Source organism: Anopheles merus, chromosome 2L (assembly GCF_017562075.2).
Source record: "Anopheles merus strain MAF chromosome 2L, AmerM5.1, whole genome shotgun sequence".
NCBI lineage: Eukaryota > Metazoa > Arthropoda > Insecta > Diptera > Culicidae > Anopheles > Anopheles merus.
Window position 1 is genome coordinate 559,812 of NC_054083.1, and position 19,965 is coordinate 579,776.

General features: G+C 42.5%; 1 protein-coding gene and 1 long non-coding RNA gene across 2 annotated transcripts; one reads left to right on the forward strand and one right to left on the reverse strand.

Moving 5' to 3' along the window:
* Nucleotides 1-1,291: 1,291 nt before the first annotated feature.
* On the reverse strand, nt 1,292-4,131 carry LOC121594725. Its single transcript, XM_041918345.1, has 6 exons — nt 3,999-4,131; nt 3,556-3,719; nt 3,281-3,471; nt 3,012-3,127; nt 2,632-2,939; nt 1,292-2,558 (listed from the first exon to the last, which is right to left on the reverse strand). The coding sequence occupies exons 2-6, from the start codon at nt 3,695-3,697 to the stop codon at nt 2,518-2,520; spliced, it is 798 nt and encodes a 265-aa protein (XP_041774279.1). The 5' UTR covers nt 3,698-3,719; nt 3,999-4,131; the 3' UTR covers nt 1,292-2,517.
* Nucleotides 4,132-7,622: 3,491 nt separating this feature from the next.
* Nucleotides 7,623-9,666, forward strand: LOC121594733. Its single transcript, XR_006005011.1, has 3 exons — nt 7,623-7,812; nt 7,920-8,010; nt 8,076-9,666. It is a non-coding gene; the product is annotated as an uncharacterized LOC121594733 (long non-coding RNA).
* Nucleotides 9,667-19,965: the final 10,299 nt, after the last annotated feature.

Here is a 19,965-nt window from a genome sequence, read left to right on the forward strand (position 1 = left end):
ATACAACTGGCCACTTTTTTTTTATACGTTTTGATAACATGTTTTGATAAACACAGATTCACAACAGAGAAAAAAATTCACAACACATGCATTAGAAAGAAATAACCAAGAGATTAAACAATTCTTGGTTTTCGAACTTAATGTTTATGAAGGCTTGTTCTCTAAGAGTGTATAACATGAAATGAAGAGACGCGCGAGTGTATTACGCATTATGACATGACACGCGATCGGAGAGTGCATTGCAGGGTTTGTAGTCGTGTTTTGCTCGATATCCTTTTTCATTCTTGTGATGATTTATTGCTTGCTCTCACTTTATTTTAAATTGTTTCCCCAATTAATTGAAATCATCGAACAATTTTTGAAACAAATTATGCAAATCATATTGGGAATGTTCAAAAATCTTGAAACGATTCCTGAAACAATTGAGAAGCATACACAGGCACCATGGCAAAACTAAAATATTATTATTAAAAACCCTGTAACACGAAACGCGTTGAGCTTGACGAAACAACACATAACCTCAATATGCATTTATCATGTACAGTATGATATCAACATACGCTTCACTCTACATAAACTATACGAGTATATGAGGTTAAACATCGTATTTAACTTTTTTTTAGCATAGCATTGCATAAGTTGAGTAAAATAGTTGATTTATTACCAAAGAAAGTTGAAAATATGTCATAATCTGATTTATGTCATGGTGATTTTTATGATAATATAGTTCACCACGAATCAAAGAAGAATAAACAACAGTAAAACAACTAAACATTTATGATGAAAAATTGAATTACTATTTGTTATTTTCTAATTGGAAATTTATTTGTTTTATTTTAACATTAATTAATTAAAACATTAATTGCATTTGTTGATTGCTGCCTGTATCGTTACAATACCGCAAGGAAAAAAATGTGTAACGCTTCCAAACGTTACACTGTAACGCAAGCAAATGTCATATTCCCTTAAGAAACTCTATTTGATTTTTAACGGCCTTAAAATACTGTTAATAATCAAATAGAGTTTCTTAAGGCTACTTGGGTAAACAAATATTGAATATAAAAGAGAACTCTGGCAAAGAAAATTGATTTGAACACATTAACTTACATATTTTTAAATGTGCACCTTTTATTCTACTATCATTAAACTAATCTTACGACAAATTTGAGACAGAGAATTTAATTCTGCCTCTGGATTAAGTCCAACCTTATACCGGGTCTACTCGGTTGCTTATGATCTATAGCTTAATCTACTTAACCTTCTTAACCTACTTAACCTACCTAACCTACCTAACCTACCTAACCTACCTAACCTATTTAACCTACTTAACCGTATTAACCTAACCAAGGCTTTTTATGTTAAGGTATGTATTAATGGCGTAAAATGTACTTTAGCCCCTGTTCGCATTTTCTTAATTGCTACCATTTTACATTTAATATCAGTTATTGGAATAGTTCGAAGCGTTGTTGAAATGTCGTTTTCGTATCCAATATAGTTATAGATTTTATCGGAGGCAATAGGAGTAGTAAAGGCTTGAAAACGTCTTACCAAAGGATACCCATGTACAACGACTGATCCTGATTCCTTGATTGCTTTTTCGTACTTAACTATGATATTTCTTTTTGTTAAAAACCAAGAATCCTTAAAATTTTTCCTTAACAAAAATCCTTGCCTAACTTGCTAAATTGTCTCATCCTTTTTTACTTTAAGTGTAGGATACGTCATACTTTCCTGGTTTCTTTGTGCTGCAGTGTCTATGTCTCGCAACAATATAATTTTTCCTATCGCTTGATGCAAACTTCGGTAGCCAGATTCTACGTAACTATGTTTGATTATTTGTAACATATTTTCACAGGAATGTGTCGACAAAGTAATCAGAGGGCTTAAATTGTTAACCTCTTCGTATACATGAAGCAAGAGATGAACATTGCTCACTTGATGTATGCGATCGTACACAACACTATAATCCTCAACAAATTTCCTCAACAATGTACCGACATACTCCCACTGGTCCTTAAATGCCCATGACGATAATATAGTTATAGCACAATATAATAATTTAAAATGTTCGTATGCTAGTCTACCTATTCTATCTTGCAAAACAACTATACCTGCGTAATGTAAAAAACTACCGAATTCAGTACCTTTCCAAAAGTGAAGATAATTAAGAGACCTAAACTTCCTATGAATTTCTGTGGGCAGCAGTATACTTATAAGCTCTTCTGATATTTCATCTATGTCTTCCTTGCACCATTTTTTAAAGGGGGCAAGAGCTCCTTCGACCCAGCCTAGCAGAAGCTTGAAAACAATACCCAATTGTATTAAATGTAATAAATCGCTAGTAGCTATACCTTTTATCATGTCGAACTTTTTTAAATCTGTAAGAGGGGTTTTACCTCTTCGATGCCCTGTAGAACTGGGTTTTTCTTCTCTAAATTCCTTATCTGTTCTTGGTGGAGCTGTTGTATCCTTGAAAATAACTTTTTTTGGTGTTTTTAGGGAAGTACCACAGCATTTTCATTTTAAACACCCATGTACTCCGTTGTAGTAGCAAACTTCTGCAATAAAATTGTACAACGAAATTCATACACATTATGAAATTAAAATAAAAGAGCGATTCCAATTACTCACGTTTAATAAATGCGCGTGCAGGCGAGTCAGCGATTATGACTCTAACCGAAACAGTTATTTTTTTGCCGTTTAGGTTCATTTTGTGATCATGTAGCCTATTTAGTTCCTCCACCAAAGGTCTCAGGAAAGGCTCAACATCGTTTGGTTTAGAAGTGCCGCAAAATATTCCAACCACCATAACAGGAACATTCGGCATATTGTGCAACTGCATTAGTATAGGCCACATCTGTATTGCGCTGCGGTTATATGTTGGTATTCCGTCCACTGAAAGATTCAGCTCAAACACATCCTCTAGTACGTCCACATCGCTGAATAAAAATAAAAGAAAATACTAACGTTAGAAAGGTATTACACGATTGCTTAAACAATAATTAGTTTACCGAAAATAATGTTGAAAACAACAATCAACGCCTTGGTACCACATTTCATCTCCACCTGGAACCTTAGTAATCTGCTCGCTGACGTTCACCGGAGCTTTCAGCAATGTCCGAACATCCTGTGGAAGAGATGAAAAAGCAGAAATAGAAGACGCTTTTCGCAGTATTCATAGTAAATTATTACTCCCGCTACGAGCAACTTTATTGCGAATAAACCATGTTCGCAAAGAGTCTCGTAGCTTCGCGCTTTCTGGATCAGTTTCCAGGCTCACCTCCTCTAAAAACTCTGCCTCCAAAAACTCTCCCTCCAAATACTCTTCCTCTAAATACTCTTCGCCATCAGTATCTTTGTTGTGGATGGATCCTTCATCGCTAGCACGTTCGTCATAATTATTGTTTTCGTCCAAATACTCCTCTTCCATTGATGCCACAGGACCTTCACAGGGTTCATTCATAGCAACATCTACAATTAAACAATAAAAAGATATGTTAGTTGATTTTTTGATTGATTTAAATCAAGCAAAACCATAATAAGTCAAGCAAATACCCTCGGCAGATTGCTGAGCTGCTGGCTGGCTGCTGGGTCCGGCAGGATCATTTTGCAATGCCCATTTTTTTTCAAACTGCTCTTCCAGTTTCGCGGCTTTTTTATAAAGCTCTCCACTTCGCTTTAACTTTTTCGGGAACATTTTCGACGACTAAATCTTCCGTCTGAAATGGCAAATAAAAAAAACAACACTTCTACGGATCTTTTATGTTCAAAACAGTTTGGCTTTGTTGAACGAATTTTCGATGAGCAAAATCAATTTTGTTTTGCTTTGGCGCAACGTAAAATCGTTCAGCAATTTTTCATAACTTTATCACTCCTAAAACTGTAAAACGTTATAGAAAATTTCGAGATAAACGTAAATTGATTCGCAGAGCGACACATGCAGTCTCGTGAACAACAAGTGTTTTGGCGCTTTAAAATACCGCGGCTGAATGTCTCACCTCCATCGGGTATCCACATACACCACACAACCCCACACCTCACCATGCAGCACGCAGTTCAACTCACATGAGCAAGATCGGCAGCCGATCCAAAATCCGACCTCACTATCATGTGGTAAGGCATCTCATCCGATCGATGAAGTGCGCCAGATCGTCTCATGAGAAAATTTGGCGCTAGCCAGAATGCTCACCATACAAACCTCTGCAGCTCACCATGGCGATGAGAAAGACAATGCTCGCTCAGTACGGGGGAGGCAGCCAAAGGCAGCGTCTCAGTATGGTAACGTCAAGCTGTCATCGGGCTCGCTATAGTTAGATGCTGTCTGATTGTCATTTGGGTTGTAATTTCCTTGGGAATAAACTAACAGATAAGCGTCATTCGAAGATTGACGCACAAGCGGGAAAGACGCGTTTAGTTGCGTTGTGGATATTTATTTCTTTGTGACCATTTTTTACACTAATTTTATAATAAAATCACTTTGAATCAATCGATTTATCGTTAGTAGAATATTATTTTAATCAATAATCGTAGGTTTAACAACTGTTCATGAACAAAACTGAATTCTAAAATACCACTAGACACTACCCGATGGACAAAGAGAACGATATTGTCAGGCGAGGGGTAGGTAGAAAAACGTGCAGGGGGTTCGGCCCAAGATGGAATCCGAAGTCCATTGTTTTGAGCTGAAAATTAAAAATGGCGGATGGAGCTCTACCACGGAGAGAATGCGCTCTCTTGCTTGCCTTTAAAATACACGAGGCGCTCGCTCGCGCTGTTTCATCGTATTTTCCTCGTACCCCTTTCTTCCCGTTTCTTTCGGCTTGCGCTGCGCTGAACTGACACCTCTCCCACTTGATTCCAGCGAGTTGCGCTGCGCTGGACTGACATCCCCTCCCGCTCGTTTCTTTCGTAGCGCGCTGTGCGCTTCCCATCACACGGACTTGGTGCACCCGAATCAAAACAGAAACTTTGACACATCAAACTTGATTTATATGTTATCACTTTTATTGCAAATAAAAGCACATTTTAATACATAACTTTACACAATCTTGCTTCAAACCACACACATTATACACATAAAAAAGTATTCGTGCTTCAACCAGCCGCCTAACAGCATGGATACCATTGTAGATGTTCAATACAGCAACAAAATCATTGAAATATCTAACACGCGCGCGGCCTTTCACGGCGAACGCTTGAGCTGAACTGTCGATTTCGTGTGGTGGCAAGAAAGGGAGCGCACAGAGGAACACTCGCTGCACTAGTGCGAGCGAGACACCGATACCCGCATGCCGCTACGAGCTGGTCAAATTGAGCGCGCTGGCTCAAAGTGAACGCACACATTCACACATGTGTAATTGTGTGAGTGCAAAAACTGTGTAGAAACGAAAACACGCTCGCGCCTCCGCGTAATTCCGCGTATTTCGAACCGTCTCCCCATGCTTCTACATGCCCCTCGCCTGAAAGTCGCACACTTTTTCATTCTCTTTGTAAATAGGGTGACGGGTACTGTTCTACGCGGAAGCGATGCCACGGCCCCGGGATTTTTATGGATACGACTGGATTAGTGTTGGGCATTGTGCGCGAGAGCGCACTGTGCGCACAGCACACCTCATTGTGCGCACTGCACAGCACACTTTGTAGTGTGCGAGCACACTTCGCACAGTGCGCGCACTTCGCAATTTTCGCACAGTGCGAGCACACTCCGCACTTTACGCACACTTCGCACAGTGCGCGCACTTTTCGCACACTCCGTACAGTGCGCGCACTTTTCGCACAATCCGTACAGTTGTGCGTACGCTGAAACACACGCGCACAGCTGAAATCAATACAATTTAATCATCGATGGCCCAAGGAATTGGGTAGAGCGAGAAACATAATTCTTTGTCAGTGTGGATGGCCGGTGCACGAGCACACCGAAACTGCGCGGAGACATTTCATGCGAGAGTGCGCACGTACTGTGCGAAAAGTGCGAAGTGCGCGCTCTGTGCGAAGTGCGCGCACTGTGCGAAGTGCGCGCACAGTGCGGAGTGCGCGCACAGTGCGGAGAGCGCGCACAGTGCGAAATGTGCACCGCACACTGAGATGTGCGTGCGTGTACGCACAGCACACTTCATTGTGCTATTTTACCCAACACTAGACAGGATATTAAATATCCATTTTGAAATTGGGACTGTCCTGGAATACGGTACGTATGGTCAGCATAACTATAGCATATAATTAATATCTAACAAGTTTTCTGTTTGCTACGTTGCAGTATTGTTTATTTCGTCAGATATTAGTTTTGATTCGAAATACAGTTATTTTTGATAGAAGCTAGAAAAACTGTCCATATGAAACTGCAGGTTGCCGCAAATAGCACACGATTCCGTTCGGGTATACAAGCAAAATTGATTGAGTGAAGAAAAGGCCAAAATGCAAGACCTACTGTATATGTACTGGGGAATTTCAATTTTACTTCTTTGACTGCTTCTACAGCTGTCTTTCTTTCGGCCAATGACATAATATGTAAAAAAACTAATGCCAGCAAATGGCCCATATGTAGCTTGTTCGATAATAGCTTTGATCATGGCAGTATCTAAATCAATTTTTGGCCACATTATGCTGGTTATCTTAACCCATCCATAGATCGTCGGGGCAACGTAAAATGGGCCGTATAATCCATACCTCAAACTCTGAACAAAGTCTAAAGCATCTGTAAAAATTACAGGTTAATTCCTTCGGATCCATGTCATTTGTGCTGGCTTACCATATCTTCGTCCATCCAAACTTTGTTGCACTAAATTAGTTGTGGGCCATAAGACGGAATACGTACCATCCCGCGCGCTAAAGGATGTTTCAATAGTTTAAAAAATAACATTTTTTACTACTTCACTTTCTGCAAACACATAAAACCGTCATGGAGTCTAGGAAGCTCATAATGATTATTACTTGGTAACCCTACTGTTGCATGTATTATTTAGTAATTTAAAATCAACCGTTTAAAAGTAATTAAAAGTCAAGTCGGAAAATTCACATATTATTGTGGAATCTTGATAGCTTGGAAAATAATGCCAAAGTCTATATAATACAAAGGTCGATGCATAGCTCGCTTACGTGGCATAGAGTAGTTTTTTTTTTCAGTACAGTCATTATTCGATATACGCTATCGTACGGGACCGAGCACAATAGCGTATGTCGAGTTTTCGCGTATAGCGAATTCTATGGAAAAACTACTACCTCATCCGATGGAAAAACGCTCCCACCATCGAGGTGTAGACCAAAATTTCGCTGTGTTCATGAGACACACACTCACACTCCTCCAGCCCTCTATAGCCGATCGCTCCCACCGTTGCGAAGATGGGAGAATTTTTGCTGTGAGCGTGAGACCCTGAAGCGGAAGAGATGACACTATGTCTAAAGACGATCATAATTCGATATGGTCAAAATACGTCGAATGTCGTTTCATTTATCTGGTATGATGTTTTCACTTCATCAAAATTTTAAACGTTAACAAATAGGCTGATAACAATATCTGAAATATAAATCAGAATAAAATCAATTCATTTGAAGTAAAATAAATTCCATTATACTTTATTTTGACCATATGACAACACTTGTACATAGTGCCATTTACTTTGTGTTCTTCACTCTCGCCCTGTGTTGTGATCGTTCGAAACTCATTGCCAGAACGAATGCAAATTTCATTTGGGAAGGATCGGTGCCGGAAGATGCAGCGAAAATCATTAAATGTTAATAGAAAAGTGGTTAAGTAAATCGTGAAAGATGTCAACACAGGCGTAAATGCAGTTTGTTTTGTTACATGATCTACGGGTAAGTACATGCATAAGAAAAAGAATCTTCCAAATGATGTTTATGTTCTAACAATCGTACTGCTGTTAATGTTTGTTTATTCTTCTATTATTTCCCATCATACCTAGCTATTTCATTACCAAAGCTCCTGATAACAGATCAAAGCAGATGGATCGAGCATACAGAGTCGCCGTTTAACTTAAAATATCTTCGTGATCGGTAAGTTTTAAATAGTACTAGTTTTGTTCACCATTCTAATGCTCGATTTATCTTTCATTCCTAAGGTAAACACATCAAACAGCAAGTGTTTTTCTTCCAACAGCACGCACCATCGGTGGATCAAGCAGCTAATGATTTGTTCGCCCAGCACGCACCATCAAGAATTGAAATATTCCCGAATAGCTTTGTGAATAAAAAACTGCACACTTATGTAGAGTTGAGTACCAGAAGAACTCAGGAGTGTAGAATGATCGTGAGCGATATGAGAGACTGAGGCAGACGAGAGAGGAGAAATGAGAGCGGAAGGAGAGATGGAACTGATGTTGAACGGCAGAAGTGAACGAATGGTCCCAACGGTCACCAGCACTCAGAGATCCGCTGAGATTGAAGCTGACTTTGAAGCTGAGTTGGCGAAACGTCTCAGCCTCCGAAGTAACCCGAAGCCGAAGCGAACCCGAACGGAGTTCGGTACGAACCATCGTTTAATTAGCCCCCTCCCCCTTTTTGCCCCTTTTCTTTCTAAAACGATCCAGTGCACACCATTATACTAAGTTAATTCGATTTATTGAATATCGAACCAACATAGAATACAAAGAAAACACAACACTTGCTCAATAATCACTGCACTTAATCCTAAATTAACGCACATAATTTAAAAAAAACACTTTTTACAGTCGCACTGAGCAAAAAATAACAAATTCAGCACAGCACTTTCTGCTCCTCATCGCTGTTGCTCCTGGTTTTTCTCGCTGCACTGTACGGGCCACCTGCTCCAACACTACGACACAGCCACAGGTTTTGTTGTCTCCGTTCGCCGTGAAACACACATGAAATGGAAGAAAAATGTTATTAATTAGAAGGGGGGATATTGGTTGATCATTTTAATCACTTTTACTTACCTCAAATAAAACAAATCTCCATTTTTCACGGGGTTTATCCGCCGACTACCAAGCGCAGAAACAGTACACAAGCACCAACCTCACTGGACTGAACGTAAAGCCTACTGCGTTAATGTGTGTATGCGCTTCTGCCAAGCCAGCCGCGCCGTACTGCGTGTGTAGCCAAGTGCGTGTGTGTGTATATTTGCACCACTGGACACAGAACACAAATCTCACCGCACAGCAGAGCGTATGTCGCCAAGTGTGTGCATGTGTGTATTTGCACCACCGAATTCTGAACGTCCACCGCACCGCACCAAACAGCGTGTATCGCCAAGTGCGTGGTTGTGTGTAGTATCACCGTGGACTGCAGAAAACTACCTGCACTAGAACAGAGCGCTGGTGTGGCCAAATGTGTGCATGTGTGTACTTGCTCCACTGAAAGCCGGTATCGCACCAGATTTCGGGTGTCGCCTTGTGCGCGCGTGTGTGTTATTCTCACAGCACACTCGTTCATAATTTTTTTCGTTTTTTCGCTTGAGCCACTCGATTTCGTTCTTCGCTGATTTTGGCAGCGCACGAAGGGGGTTCGGTTTCAACTTCCAACAACAACAACCACACGAGGGAGCTCGTGGATACTCACGAAGGGAAAATCACTCAAATTAGAGCGAGAGACAGATAGAAAAAACGAAAGGTCAATATAAAATCTTCGGCTTTTGACCGTTGTGGTGCGAGCGAACGGACGTATATACGCATATAACCACTGAAGTGAAATAAAGAGACCGAACAGAGAATTCTACAATTGGCGCAGCCGGTATGATTAAAAGAACAGAACCCGGAAAGTTTATTAAATAGCAATTGGCCACTGCTTTAGTGAATTAAAAAAGGGTGAAATTAAAGGAACAAATATCACGCTGTATTAGATTGAGTGGGAAATGGTTGAGAATAACTAAGAGTGTAAAATGGTAGCGATAACCAAAAAGAAAAAAATGAAAGGAAAAAAGGGGAAAATTAATATTGGTACATTTTTTTGTTTTGTTTTGTTTTTTTTCTTCTTATTATCGCGTCAAATATTACAGTCAATTGTGCGCGTCAATTAAGTAAAAAGAACATCTTTGTAAAGAAATAAAACATATTAATTTTTATTTTTGCATAGATGAATTTGGAACGGTGGCCATTGGAACCATTCAACGACGCGGCTAACCCGGCAGACTTACGGCGAGAATGGCATCGTGCGTTGGAATTGATTTTATCGCTTAGTTCGATTAAATCACAAAAAACCAAACTAGCATATATGCTAGCTCATGGAGGAAGGGCCCTGCAGCGAATTTTCTATAATTTAGCGCCCAGTGAGGAAGAAGAAGAAGCACTCCGGCGAGTTGAAATACCATTCCGACCGAAAGTTATCCCTATGTACGACAATGCGGTGAAAAGTCTTAACAACTTTTTTGTGGGAAAAAGAAATGAAAGAATCGAACTGGAAATATTTCGGTCGTTAAAACAAAAGGAGGAAGAAAGTTTTAACCAATTCGTACTAAGAATTCGAACGCAGGCAGCAAAATGCGATTTCCAAACGCGCACACCAAAAGAAAAATACCATCAAATCACCTTCGGCGCAAAAGATGAAAGAGTGCGAAACGAAGGCATGGAAAATGCTATGAATATTGACGAATTAATCGATTATGCCATACATCGTGAGGCCATAAAGAGAAAAAATGCTGCGGGTAATGAAAGAGAAGCACAGATTGCTCACGTACGCAATCTTGTTTACGTTGTGGATTGTGGCGACACCTAGCAAATGAGAAAGAATGCACTGCATGGCAATCACGCTGTAACAAGTGTGGAACCATTGGTCATTTTGCCAGAGTATGTAAAAAACGTGACTACGAAGGGCGCGAAAACACAAAATACCAATGGAAAAGGCCAAAAGAGGCTAACGTCGTTTTTGGAAACAGAGGAAACAGTGATTTACATGGATATATATGCATATGGAATCATTTGCATGGGAGCATTTATATGTGTATATACATATTTACAATCGAACTGAATAAAATAGAAGTTACTTTAATTTGCCACTTTCCTGAATCTTTTTTTTGCATTCGTCTTTATTTCTTTTAGGGAAAACAAAATGGAAATGGTATTATAACATGTTGGATTGATAGTTTCCCAGTTAATTTCTTAATTGACTCGGGAGCGTCGATAAACACAGTTACACCAGAAGTATGGAAAAAGGTGAAACAAAGTAATGCTACGATTGTTCATCAAGAAACCGACGACGATCTGCGTATAACTGCATATGCGACTAAGCAACCGTTAAGACTCCAAGGAAAATTCGAGGCATGGGTAAAAGTGAACGAAGCAAAACCAAAAGCATACGCGCAATTTTTCGCGATTGAAGGTAGTAGGAAATTTTTATTGGGGAAAAGAACAGCAGAGGCACTATGGGTACTGAAAGTCGGGTTAGAAGTACTACAAGTAGATCAAATGAAGAAACCCTTTCCAAAATTCCCAAACATCCAGGTGAAATTGTCAATTGACAGAGAAGTAGTACCAAAAAAGATTTCATATCTAAGAATACCAATAGCATTAGATGAGAAAGTCGAGCGTAAAATCCAAGACATGTTAGACACCGATATAATTGAAGCAGTTAAGGGACCAGTAGATTGAATATCTCCTATGGTAGTAGTGCCAAAAGGAAAGGACGATATTGGACTATGCATTAATATGCGCGGCCCAAATCAAGCCATTCAACGGGAACATTATCCACTACCAGTAATAGATACATTGCTTAACAAGTTGAGAGGTTCACAGATATTTTCGAAATTAGACATTACTTCAGCTTATCATCATGTAGAGTTGCACCCTGATTCAAGGGACATCACGTCGTTTATGACCAGCAAGGGACTAATGAGATTTAAACGATTAATGTTCTCCCTCGGAACAAAAAGTAATAGCAATTAAAAACTTTAGAAAACCAGAGACAAGAGAAGAAGTGAGGAGTTTTCTAGGATCAATCAATTTTGTAGGCCAATTTATCCCAGACCTTTCGACAAAATCAGAACCATTGAGAAAATTTATACGTGGAGACACTGATTCATTTGGAAAGGACGAAGAAATGGCCTTTGATGAGTTAAGAAAGGAACTGTGTAATACAGTAAGCAGACTGAGTTCCTTTGGTCCAAAAGACAACACTGAATTATATACAGATGCTTCTCCGGTAGGGTTAGGAGCAGTATTAGCACAACGATCCAAGACAGGGCAGGCCCGCATCATTAGTTTCGCATCAAAAGGATTGTCGAAAACCGAAAGGATATACCCTCAAACCCAACGCGAAGCTCTAGCAATAGTATGGGCAGTAGAAAAATTCTACTACTACCTGTTTGACAAGATTCACTATTTTCACTGATCACAAAACCCTACAGTTCATTTTTGAAGGTAAACATCAGAACGGAAAAAGGGCTTGTTCTAGGGCAGAAGGGTGGGCGCTTCGCTTACTTCCCTCTAGATACGAAGTTAAGCACACACCCGGACCTACCAACATAGCCGACATATTGTCACGATTGTGCCCCGTATCTGAAAACAAACCGATTAATGACGATCCAGAACATTTTCTTTATGCAATTGGCGATGAGCATATTGCAATAACAATACCACAAATTCAAAAGGATACAGCTCAGGATGAAACGTTAAGTAAAGTTATGATGGCCATTAATAACCAATCATGGGATCCAAGTTTAGCACATTTTCAAGCCTTTGCAAATGAGGTGGGCATAATAGATGGATTAGTTGTCAGAAACGATCGAATAGTTCTCCCTGTTAAGTTACGGCGGCATGCATTGCAGATTGCTCACAGGGGTCACCTTGGGGTAGTAAGCATGAAAAGAAATCTAAGAGAACGACTATGGTGGCCATATATGGACCGAGACGTGGAAAGCTATGTTCGAGAATGTGAAGGGTGTGCACTAGTAGCACCTTTTGGACAAGCAGAACCTATGATTAGGAAAACAATGCCCGAACGAGCTTGGCAAGATATTGCTATTGATTTCTTTACCGCAAAAGAATATGCAAAAGAGTAATAGATTACCATAGCAGGGCTATATGAGGGTAATAGAGATGAGCAACACGTAAGCAAGCAAAACTATAGAAGCGTTGGAAGCAGTGTTTAAAGAACAATCCTACCCTGAAACTTTAAGAAGTGACAACGGCCCACCATTTTCAAGCGAAGAGTTTAAGACCTATTGTAGTCAAAAGAATATCAGATTAATTCATACCATTCCCTATTGGCCACAAATGAATGGATTAGAAGAAAGAAACAATCAAGGAATATTGAGAGCATTGCGAATAGCCAAGAACACTAGATCATGTTAGAAAACAGCAATCAAAGAACATGAACAAATGTATAACCGAACACCACATACGACAACTGGTAAAGCCCCGTTAGAATTACTCACTGGGAAACCTATCAAAGATCTTTTACCGTCCCTAAAGATAGATCCATGCTGGAGTAGAAATGAAAATGAAAGAGACTCTGACGCAATTCGTAAAATGAAAGGAAAAATTTATGCCGATAAGAGGCGCGGGTCAAAAATCTCAAACATATCAGAGGGCGACAAAGTTAGAATTCGGAATTATGATTCAGGTAAACTAGAATCGAAATGGTCTAGGAAAAGTTACAAGGTCTTAAAGAAAACTGGTAACGATACCATTGTGTTAAGGGATCAGGGGATACAATACAGTAGACCAGTCGCACACCTCAGGAAGATCGAGAATATGCAACAACTTTCAAACAATAATGGCAAGGCAAGCAAACAGAATAGTAACGTAACGGTAGATCGGGAAAATTCTCAAGTCAAAACAGAAAGAGTAAAACGAACTCCTAAACTGCCTTTAAGGTATCGGTTTTTTTTCTTCTCTCTTGTTGCTGTCTTTAAATTGGACGAGAAAAGGGATGTAGAGTTGAGTACCAGAAGAACTCAGGAGTGTAGAATGATCGTGAGCGATATGAGAGACTGAGGCAGACGAGATAGGAGAAATGAGAGCGGAAGGAGAGATGGAATTGATGTTGAACGGCAGAACTGAGTGAACGGTTCGAGCGAACGGACGTATATACGCATGTAACCATTGAAGTTAAATAAAGAGACAGAACAGAGAATTCTACAACTTCTTCTACTGTCGGAATTTCCTCGAATTTTTTGGTCGGGCAACGCTCGCGGGAATAGTGTGTCCGTTGAGGAGAAGGAAAGAAAGGGTGGGAGTGAGTATTAACCAAAAACGCGGCATTGAGAATGAGGGGAGGTGTGCTCAGCGCTCACGCTGGGACACTCACGATGCTTGAAATAAAATGTTAACAAGTATCGATTTCAAGCATGCATGTCGCGCGACATTTTGGCAAGCGGGAAGTCATCGTCTTCGTCATCTACATCCTCGCCTGCTTCTTGGCTATCGGGACATCATCATCATCATCATCATCGATGCCGGAACAGACAGTAGAGATTCGTCATCAGCACCAGGACAACTTCATCCCTCCAGAGCAGAGTAAAGTAGAACAGATACCGCCACCTCGCCGCTCCTCTAGGCCTAGAAGAGTTCCGCGAAGGTTTGACTCGTATCAACTATCCTAAAGGGGGAGATGTTGCGGGCGCTAGCAGCGCCGCACGACATTGGTACTCTGGGTTGTCGTGACCGTGCGACAACTGTCAGACGTTTCGGTGTCAGCGATCGGGAGGCTGCGATCGTGCGCGAAAGCCAATCGTGCCTTTCTTCGGGGTTCAGCAGCGAGGGAACATATACGTGCCGCGGACAATGTTTTAGCGTGTTAGCTTTAAGCAGTTTTTGTAATATATGTTTGTAAAAATTCAAACGTTGTGTCCGGAGTTTTCAATCGGCCTCCGTCCTATATCACCCCAACGCCGGACGTAACACTCATGGACTATAGTTTTTTTTAAACTGTACGATTAATTGAATGAATGTTATGAATCCGTTGTTTTGAACAGCAATAAATTTACACTTTTATAAAAAAATACTTTAGACGAGTAGAACACAAAATAAATAACGATTTAAGAAAATTAAACAAATCGTGATAAATTTAAAGTTTTGTTGAGCATTTAAACACCTTTGATTTCCTTTTTCTCTGCATGTAAATGTAACTTGTTGGAACATTTGTAAGGTTCCAACATCTGTCAGACCAGGCGATGTTTTGATCCGGTTCAAAAAAGGGAGAAAACCCGCGGAATCGGCCCTTAACGACAAAAGCGAACAAGTGTACAAACGATTATATGAGAGAGAATAAAAAAACACTATTTTTTTGGCACTGCGTTAAAGTAGCCTAAAGAATTTAATTCTCTAACTTTTTTTACACGGGAAGCAAACGTTTTCCAACATTCCAAAAAATTACTTGTTTGACAGTTTACACGTTAATTCGTCGCGAGTCGTATAACCGAATCGATAAAGTACCGAGTAAGTGAGTTACACCCGCGTCCGCGTAGTGAAAACAATAAAACTTAGTGAGAAGATAACGAAGGTTGAGAACCGAGCAATGGATCAAGCACGGAATTTGCATTACGATGTACATGAGGCTTATTCCACTCCTGTGACGAGTCATGCGACAGAGCACAACGGCGTTCAAACTCCAAGAGCGTCGTCAAGCTCGGTTCCGGAACGCGATGCTGTGAATAATATCCCGCTGGAAGCAGGCACGAACCGGTGCGTTACGGGCGGTAACCAGGACATCGACCGTCAGTATCGGTGAGTCAGTGAAGGGCAACGGCATTTCGAGCCAAAGTGTGGTGAAGGAGGTGCGTGAAAAGCCGCGAATGTCGTTCGAAGAACGACGGCAACGAGCTGCCGACATTAGGAACGAGCTTCAAGAGCTGCTAGTAATGCATGAGCTCGAAAAGGCGGAAGAATGGTGCCGAGAAACTGACTGTTTGGGGGTACCAAGATCAGCACCGCTGGTACACGAGCATGGTAGGGTACGCGAACCTGATTTCTACGAATGGGTTCGCGGAATGGAAAATTCGTTGCAAATTAGTGATAGGAGAGAAATCGGACCGGCTCGGGTTCAAAACCCTCCGACACAGGTTCACGACCCAAACAATGATGGCGTGCGGATGACGTGCGACAATGGCGACTACGCTGCACAGACGGCGTCATATAGCAGGCGTGGCGAACACGCAATGTACAGAGAACCAGCAATGTACGAAGAATCCGGTGTTTACAACGAAGGCGCGGTATTGACCGAACGTTCGATGCTAGGAAAACGCACACAGCACGATGAACGCGTGATGTATAATGAACGCACAGGGTTTGATGAGCTGGGAATGTACGACCGAAGGGGAAGCGCACACTATGCCACAGGACGCTCTTCATATGCGCCACACACCACTGCACACACTTACACACAACGAACACCAGCGAACACATTCCTAAACCAAAGCCAAGTAACAGCTCGAAACGGTTTCCCACAGGATCTGCCGAGTTTCTACGGATCCGTAGATGAGTGGCCACGATTCATATCTACATATAATCGAACCACTATTTCCTGCAATCACACTGATTGCGAAAACCTGGAGAGGCTGCAGCACTGCCTCAAAGGTACGGCATTAGATATAGTCGGTCACTTGTTACTGTTTCCGGAAGGTGTGAAAGCGGCTATTAACACTTTGAAAGCTCGTTTCGGAAGGCCGGATTTTATTGTGGATCGGACGGTGGAGAAAATAAAAATGATGGCAGCACCTAAAATGGAACGACTAGATACCGTTGTTGAGTTCGGTTTTGCGGTGAAAAGGTTGATAGCGACGGTGCAGGCTTCTGGATTGGTGGATTACATCCATGACGTTATGCTGCTGAAGGAGCTGGTAAAAAAGTTACCACCTGTACTGTGTATGGAATGGGAACGACTCCGAAAGCGACTGCGATCAGTGAACTTGTACCAGTTCGGAATGTGGATCGGTGAGCTAGCGGATGATCTCTGCGCGGTTATCGACATGCCCGAAGCCAGCACGGAGCAAGCTGAGAGGAGCGCACCACCCGTGCGTCATAATGTGCAACGACATGCGCCACATCGACCCGCGGCAATGCAGCCTCACCGTACCGCTCCATATGTACGTACTACTCCAGCTTACTGCAACGCCGTGGTACTCTAGGATGAGTCCAGCAGCGGTGTACCTTCATCGAGTAGCCACCCGGAGTCACCGTCGTGTATCCTCTGTGGTGGGACGTGCGTGTCCTTGCGCGCCAAGGAGAAGTTTCTCAGGACTACGGTAGCTGCCAGGAGGGCGTTCATCAACGAACGCAAACTGTGTCACAGATGTCTCGACTACCACAACGGAAGATGCAACATCACAACTCCGTATGGCGTAGATGGGTGCAGTATTTTGCATAATTCACAATTGCATCCTTGGGCGTTCGTTGAAATGCGTTGAAGGGAAATGGGGGCAGCCGGTCGTCTCAAAAACTCGCCTAGGATGGGTAGCGTATGGGTCCTGTCCGATAGCGACCAATACACCAGGAGTTTCTTTGCAAGCTTTCCACACACGGGTACGCGAGAGTTCCGTCGATCTCGTGGTCGTTGAGTTGAATGCACGATCTTCGCCGCGAATCACTGACGTCAAAAGTGCAGAGCGTAGAAAGGTCGAAATTAGGGAACCAATTCGAATGACAGCGGTACCGTGTATAGAAATGTTTTTCATAGAAAACACGGTAATTGGTACTTCGCCGCGTTGTACATATCTGAGGAAAGGCAGGATTGTTGTCTTAGACGGTTCACCAGGATGTAATAGAAAACATTATACCCACTTGCCAATAGAGACGGCCAAAAAAGACGGTAAACAGGATAAACACGAGAGCGCCGATAATAATGCGGATTTGATGAATGTGGTTCGGTTGATAGAAGATAGTTACACGCATCGAAATCTTACTCGAATAGGTAGAATAGATTCGGAAAGGTCGAAGCGAATTACGAAACCACCAGCTGAAAAGAATTAGCGAGATAATTAACTGAACCGCGTATGAACTTACCTTTAGAAGCATCGACCGGGTAGAACCGCGTGTATGCACATTTCATTGTAGCGCGGAAGTAGACAAAGCAACGGAACAAGAGTCTGACAGATATGCGGGAGTGCGACAGCGATAGCTTCACACTCGGGGGGACAATGTTGGAATATTTGTAAGGTTCCAACATCTGTCAGACCAGGCGATGTTTTGATCCGGTTCAAAACACATAAAAAGGGAGAAAACCCGCGGAATCGGCCCTTAACGACAAAAGCGAACAAGTGTACAAATGATTATAAGAGAGAGAGAATAAAAATCACTAATTTTTTGGCACTGCGTTAAAGTAGCCTAAAGAATTTAATTCTCTAATTTTTTTTACACGGGAAGCAAAAGTTTTCCAACATAACTAAAAAAATTAAAAAAATAAAATAGGGTGTACATTCTTGCTGCATAAAATCGATATTTAAAAATATACTGCACCTCGGGCGTGCGAAAGAATCACCGCGCGCGTTCAGTTCATTTCACTGAGCGAACTGGACCGCACCTGATCTTTAAAAAGAATCATTTTTCCCATGACTAGTTCCGACTGCCGTCCCATCACGGGGACCGTTTCGGCAGCAGTTACACACACACTCTCCACGCAGGCTGTAGCTTCCAGTCCGGCACGATCACTTTCCGCCGTTACTGCAGACATGAGTAAGCGACGTCAAAGTCGCCCGTTGCAGCCTCCAGTCAAACGCGATCACATTCCGCCGCTGCTGCAGCTTCCAGTCCGGCGCGATCACATTCGGCCGCTACTGGAACCTTGTGTAAGCGTCGTCAAAGTCGCCCGTTGCAGCCTCCAGTCAGGCGCAATCACATTCCTAGTGTTGGGTCAAGTAGCTCTTTTGCAAGAGCGGAGCGCACCGCTCTCGCTCTCTAAAGTGTGCGGTGCACTTGAGGTAGCACCGCACAGAGCGCTGCACATAGGAGTGATTGTGCGATGCGCTCCCAGGAGCGATTGTGCGATGCGCTCCCAGGAGCGATTGTGCGATGCGCTCCCAGGAGCGAAATTTCGCACTTTACTGAGCGCTGCACGCAGGAGCGATTGTGCGATGCGCTCCCAGGAGCGAAGTTTCGCACCTCACGGAGCGTTGCACGTAGGAGCGATTGTGCGATGCGCAGGAGCAAAGGTTCACAATTCACGGTTCGCGCTTTCAAGCGCACATCTTCTAGCTCATTGTTTTAACTAGTGTTGGGTAAAGTAGCACAATGAAGTGTGCTGTGCGTACACGCACGCACATCTCATTGTGCGGTGCACATTTCGCACTGTGCGCGCTCTCCGCACTGTGCGCGCACTTCGCACTGTGCGCGCATGTCGCACTGTGCGCGCACTTCGCACTGTGCGCGCACTTTGCACAGTGCGTGCACTTCGCACTTTTCGCACAGTGCGAGCACACTCCGCACGGTGCGCGCACTTTTCGCACAGTGCGTGCGCTTTCCGCACTTTACGCACACTTCGCACAGTGCGAGCACACTTCGCACAGTGCGAGCACACTTCGCACACTGCAAGCATATTTCGCAAATTTCGTGCAGTGCTTCACTTTGTACTGTGCGAGCACACTTACACGTACCATGTTGTAGAAAGTCAGGTGGTGTAGCACTGAGCATATTTTAACAAACCGCCTTTTAGCATTAGCATCAGTTAGCATTAGCGACTCCGATCCGTTGGTGCAACGACTTCAAGTCGGGGCGAATCAAAGGTCCATAAATTGCTAGCACACATTCATACCACACACATGCCCATCGCCCCCCCCCCCCCCCCCCCCTCTCGCCCTGTCCCATGTCTCCTTCTCTTTAGTTAATTACAAAATTTGACTAGGGCTCCGAGTGAAAATTAATATTTTTGCATTAAAACATGCCCTGCTATCGCAAGCCTGCGACGCGAATAGCAGTTTTCGCGTGAGACCAGCTGTCTGTTTTATTGCACAATCGCAAAGCAGTGCCTCCGAGTACAACACAGACACGTTTCATCTCAGCCAAATTCAAGAGAAACCTCAACCCACTGGAGCGTCGTTTACCTACGACCTTCACAGTTCATAGCTGT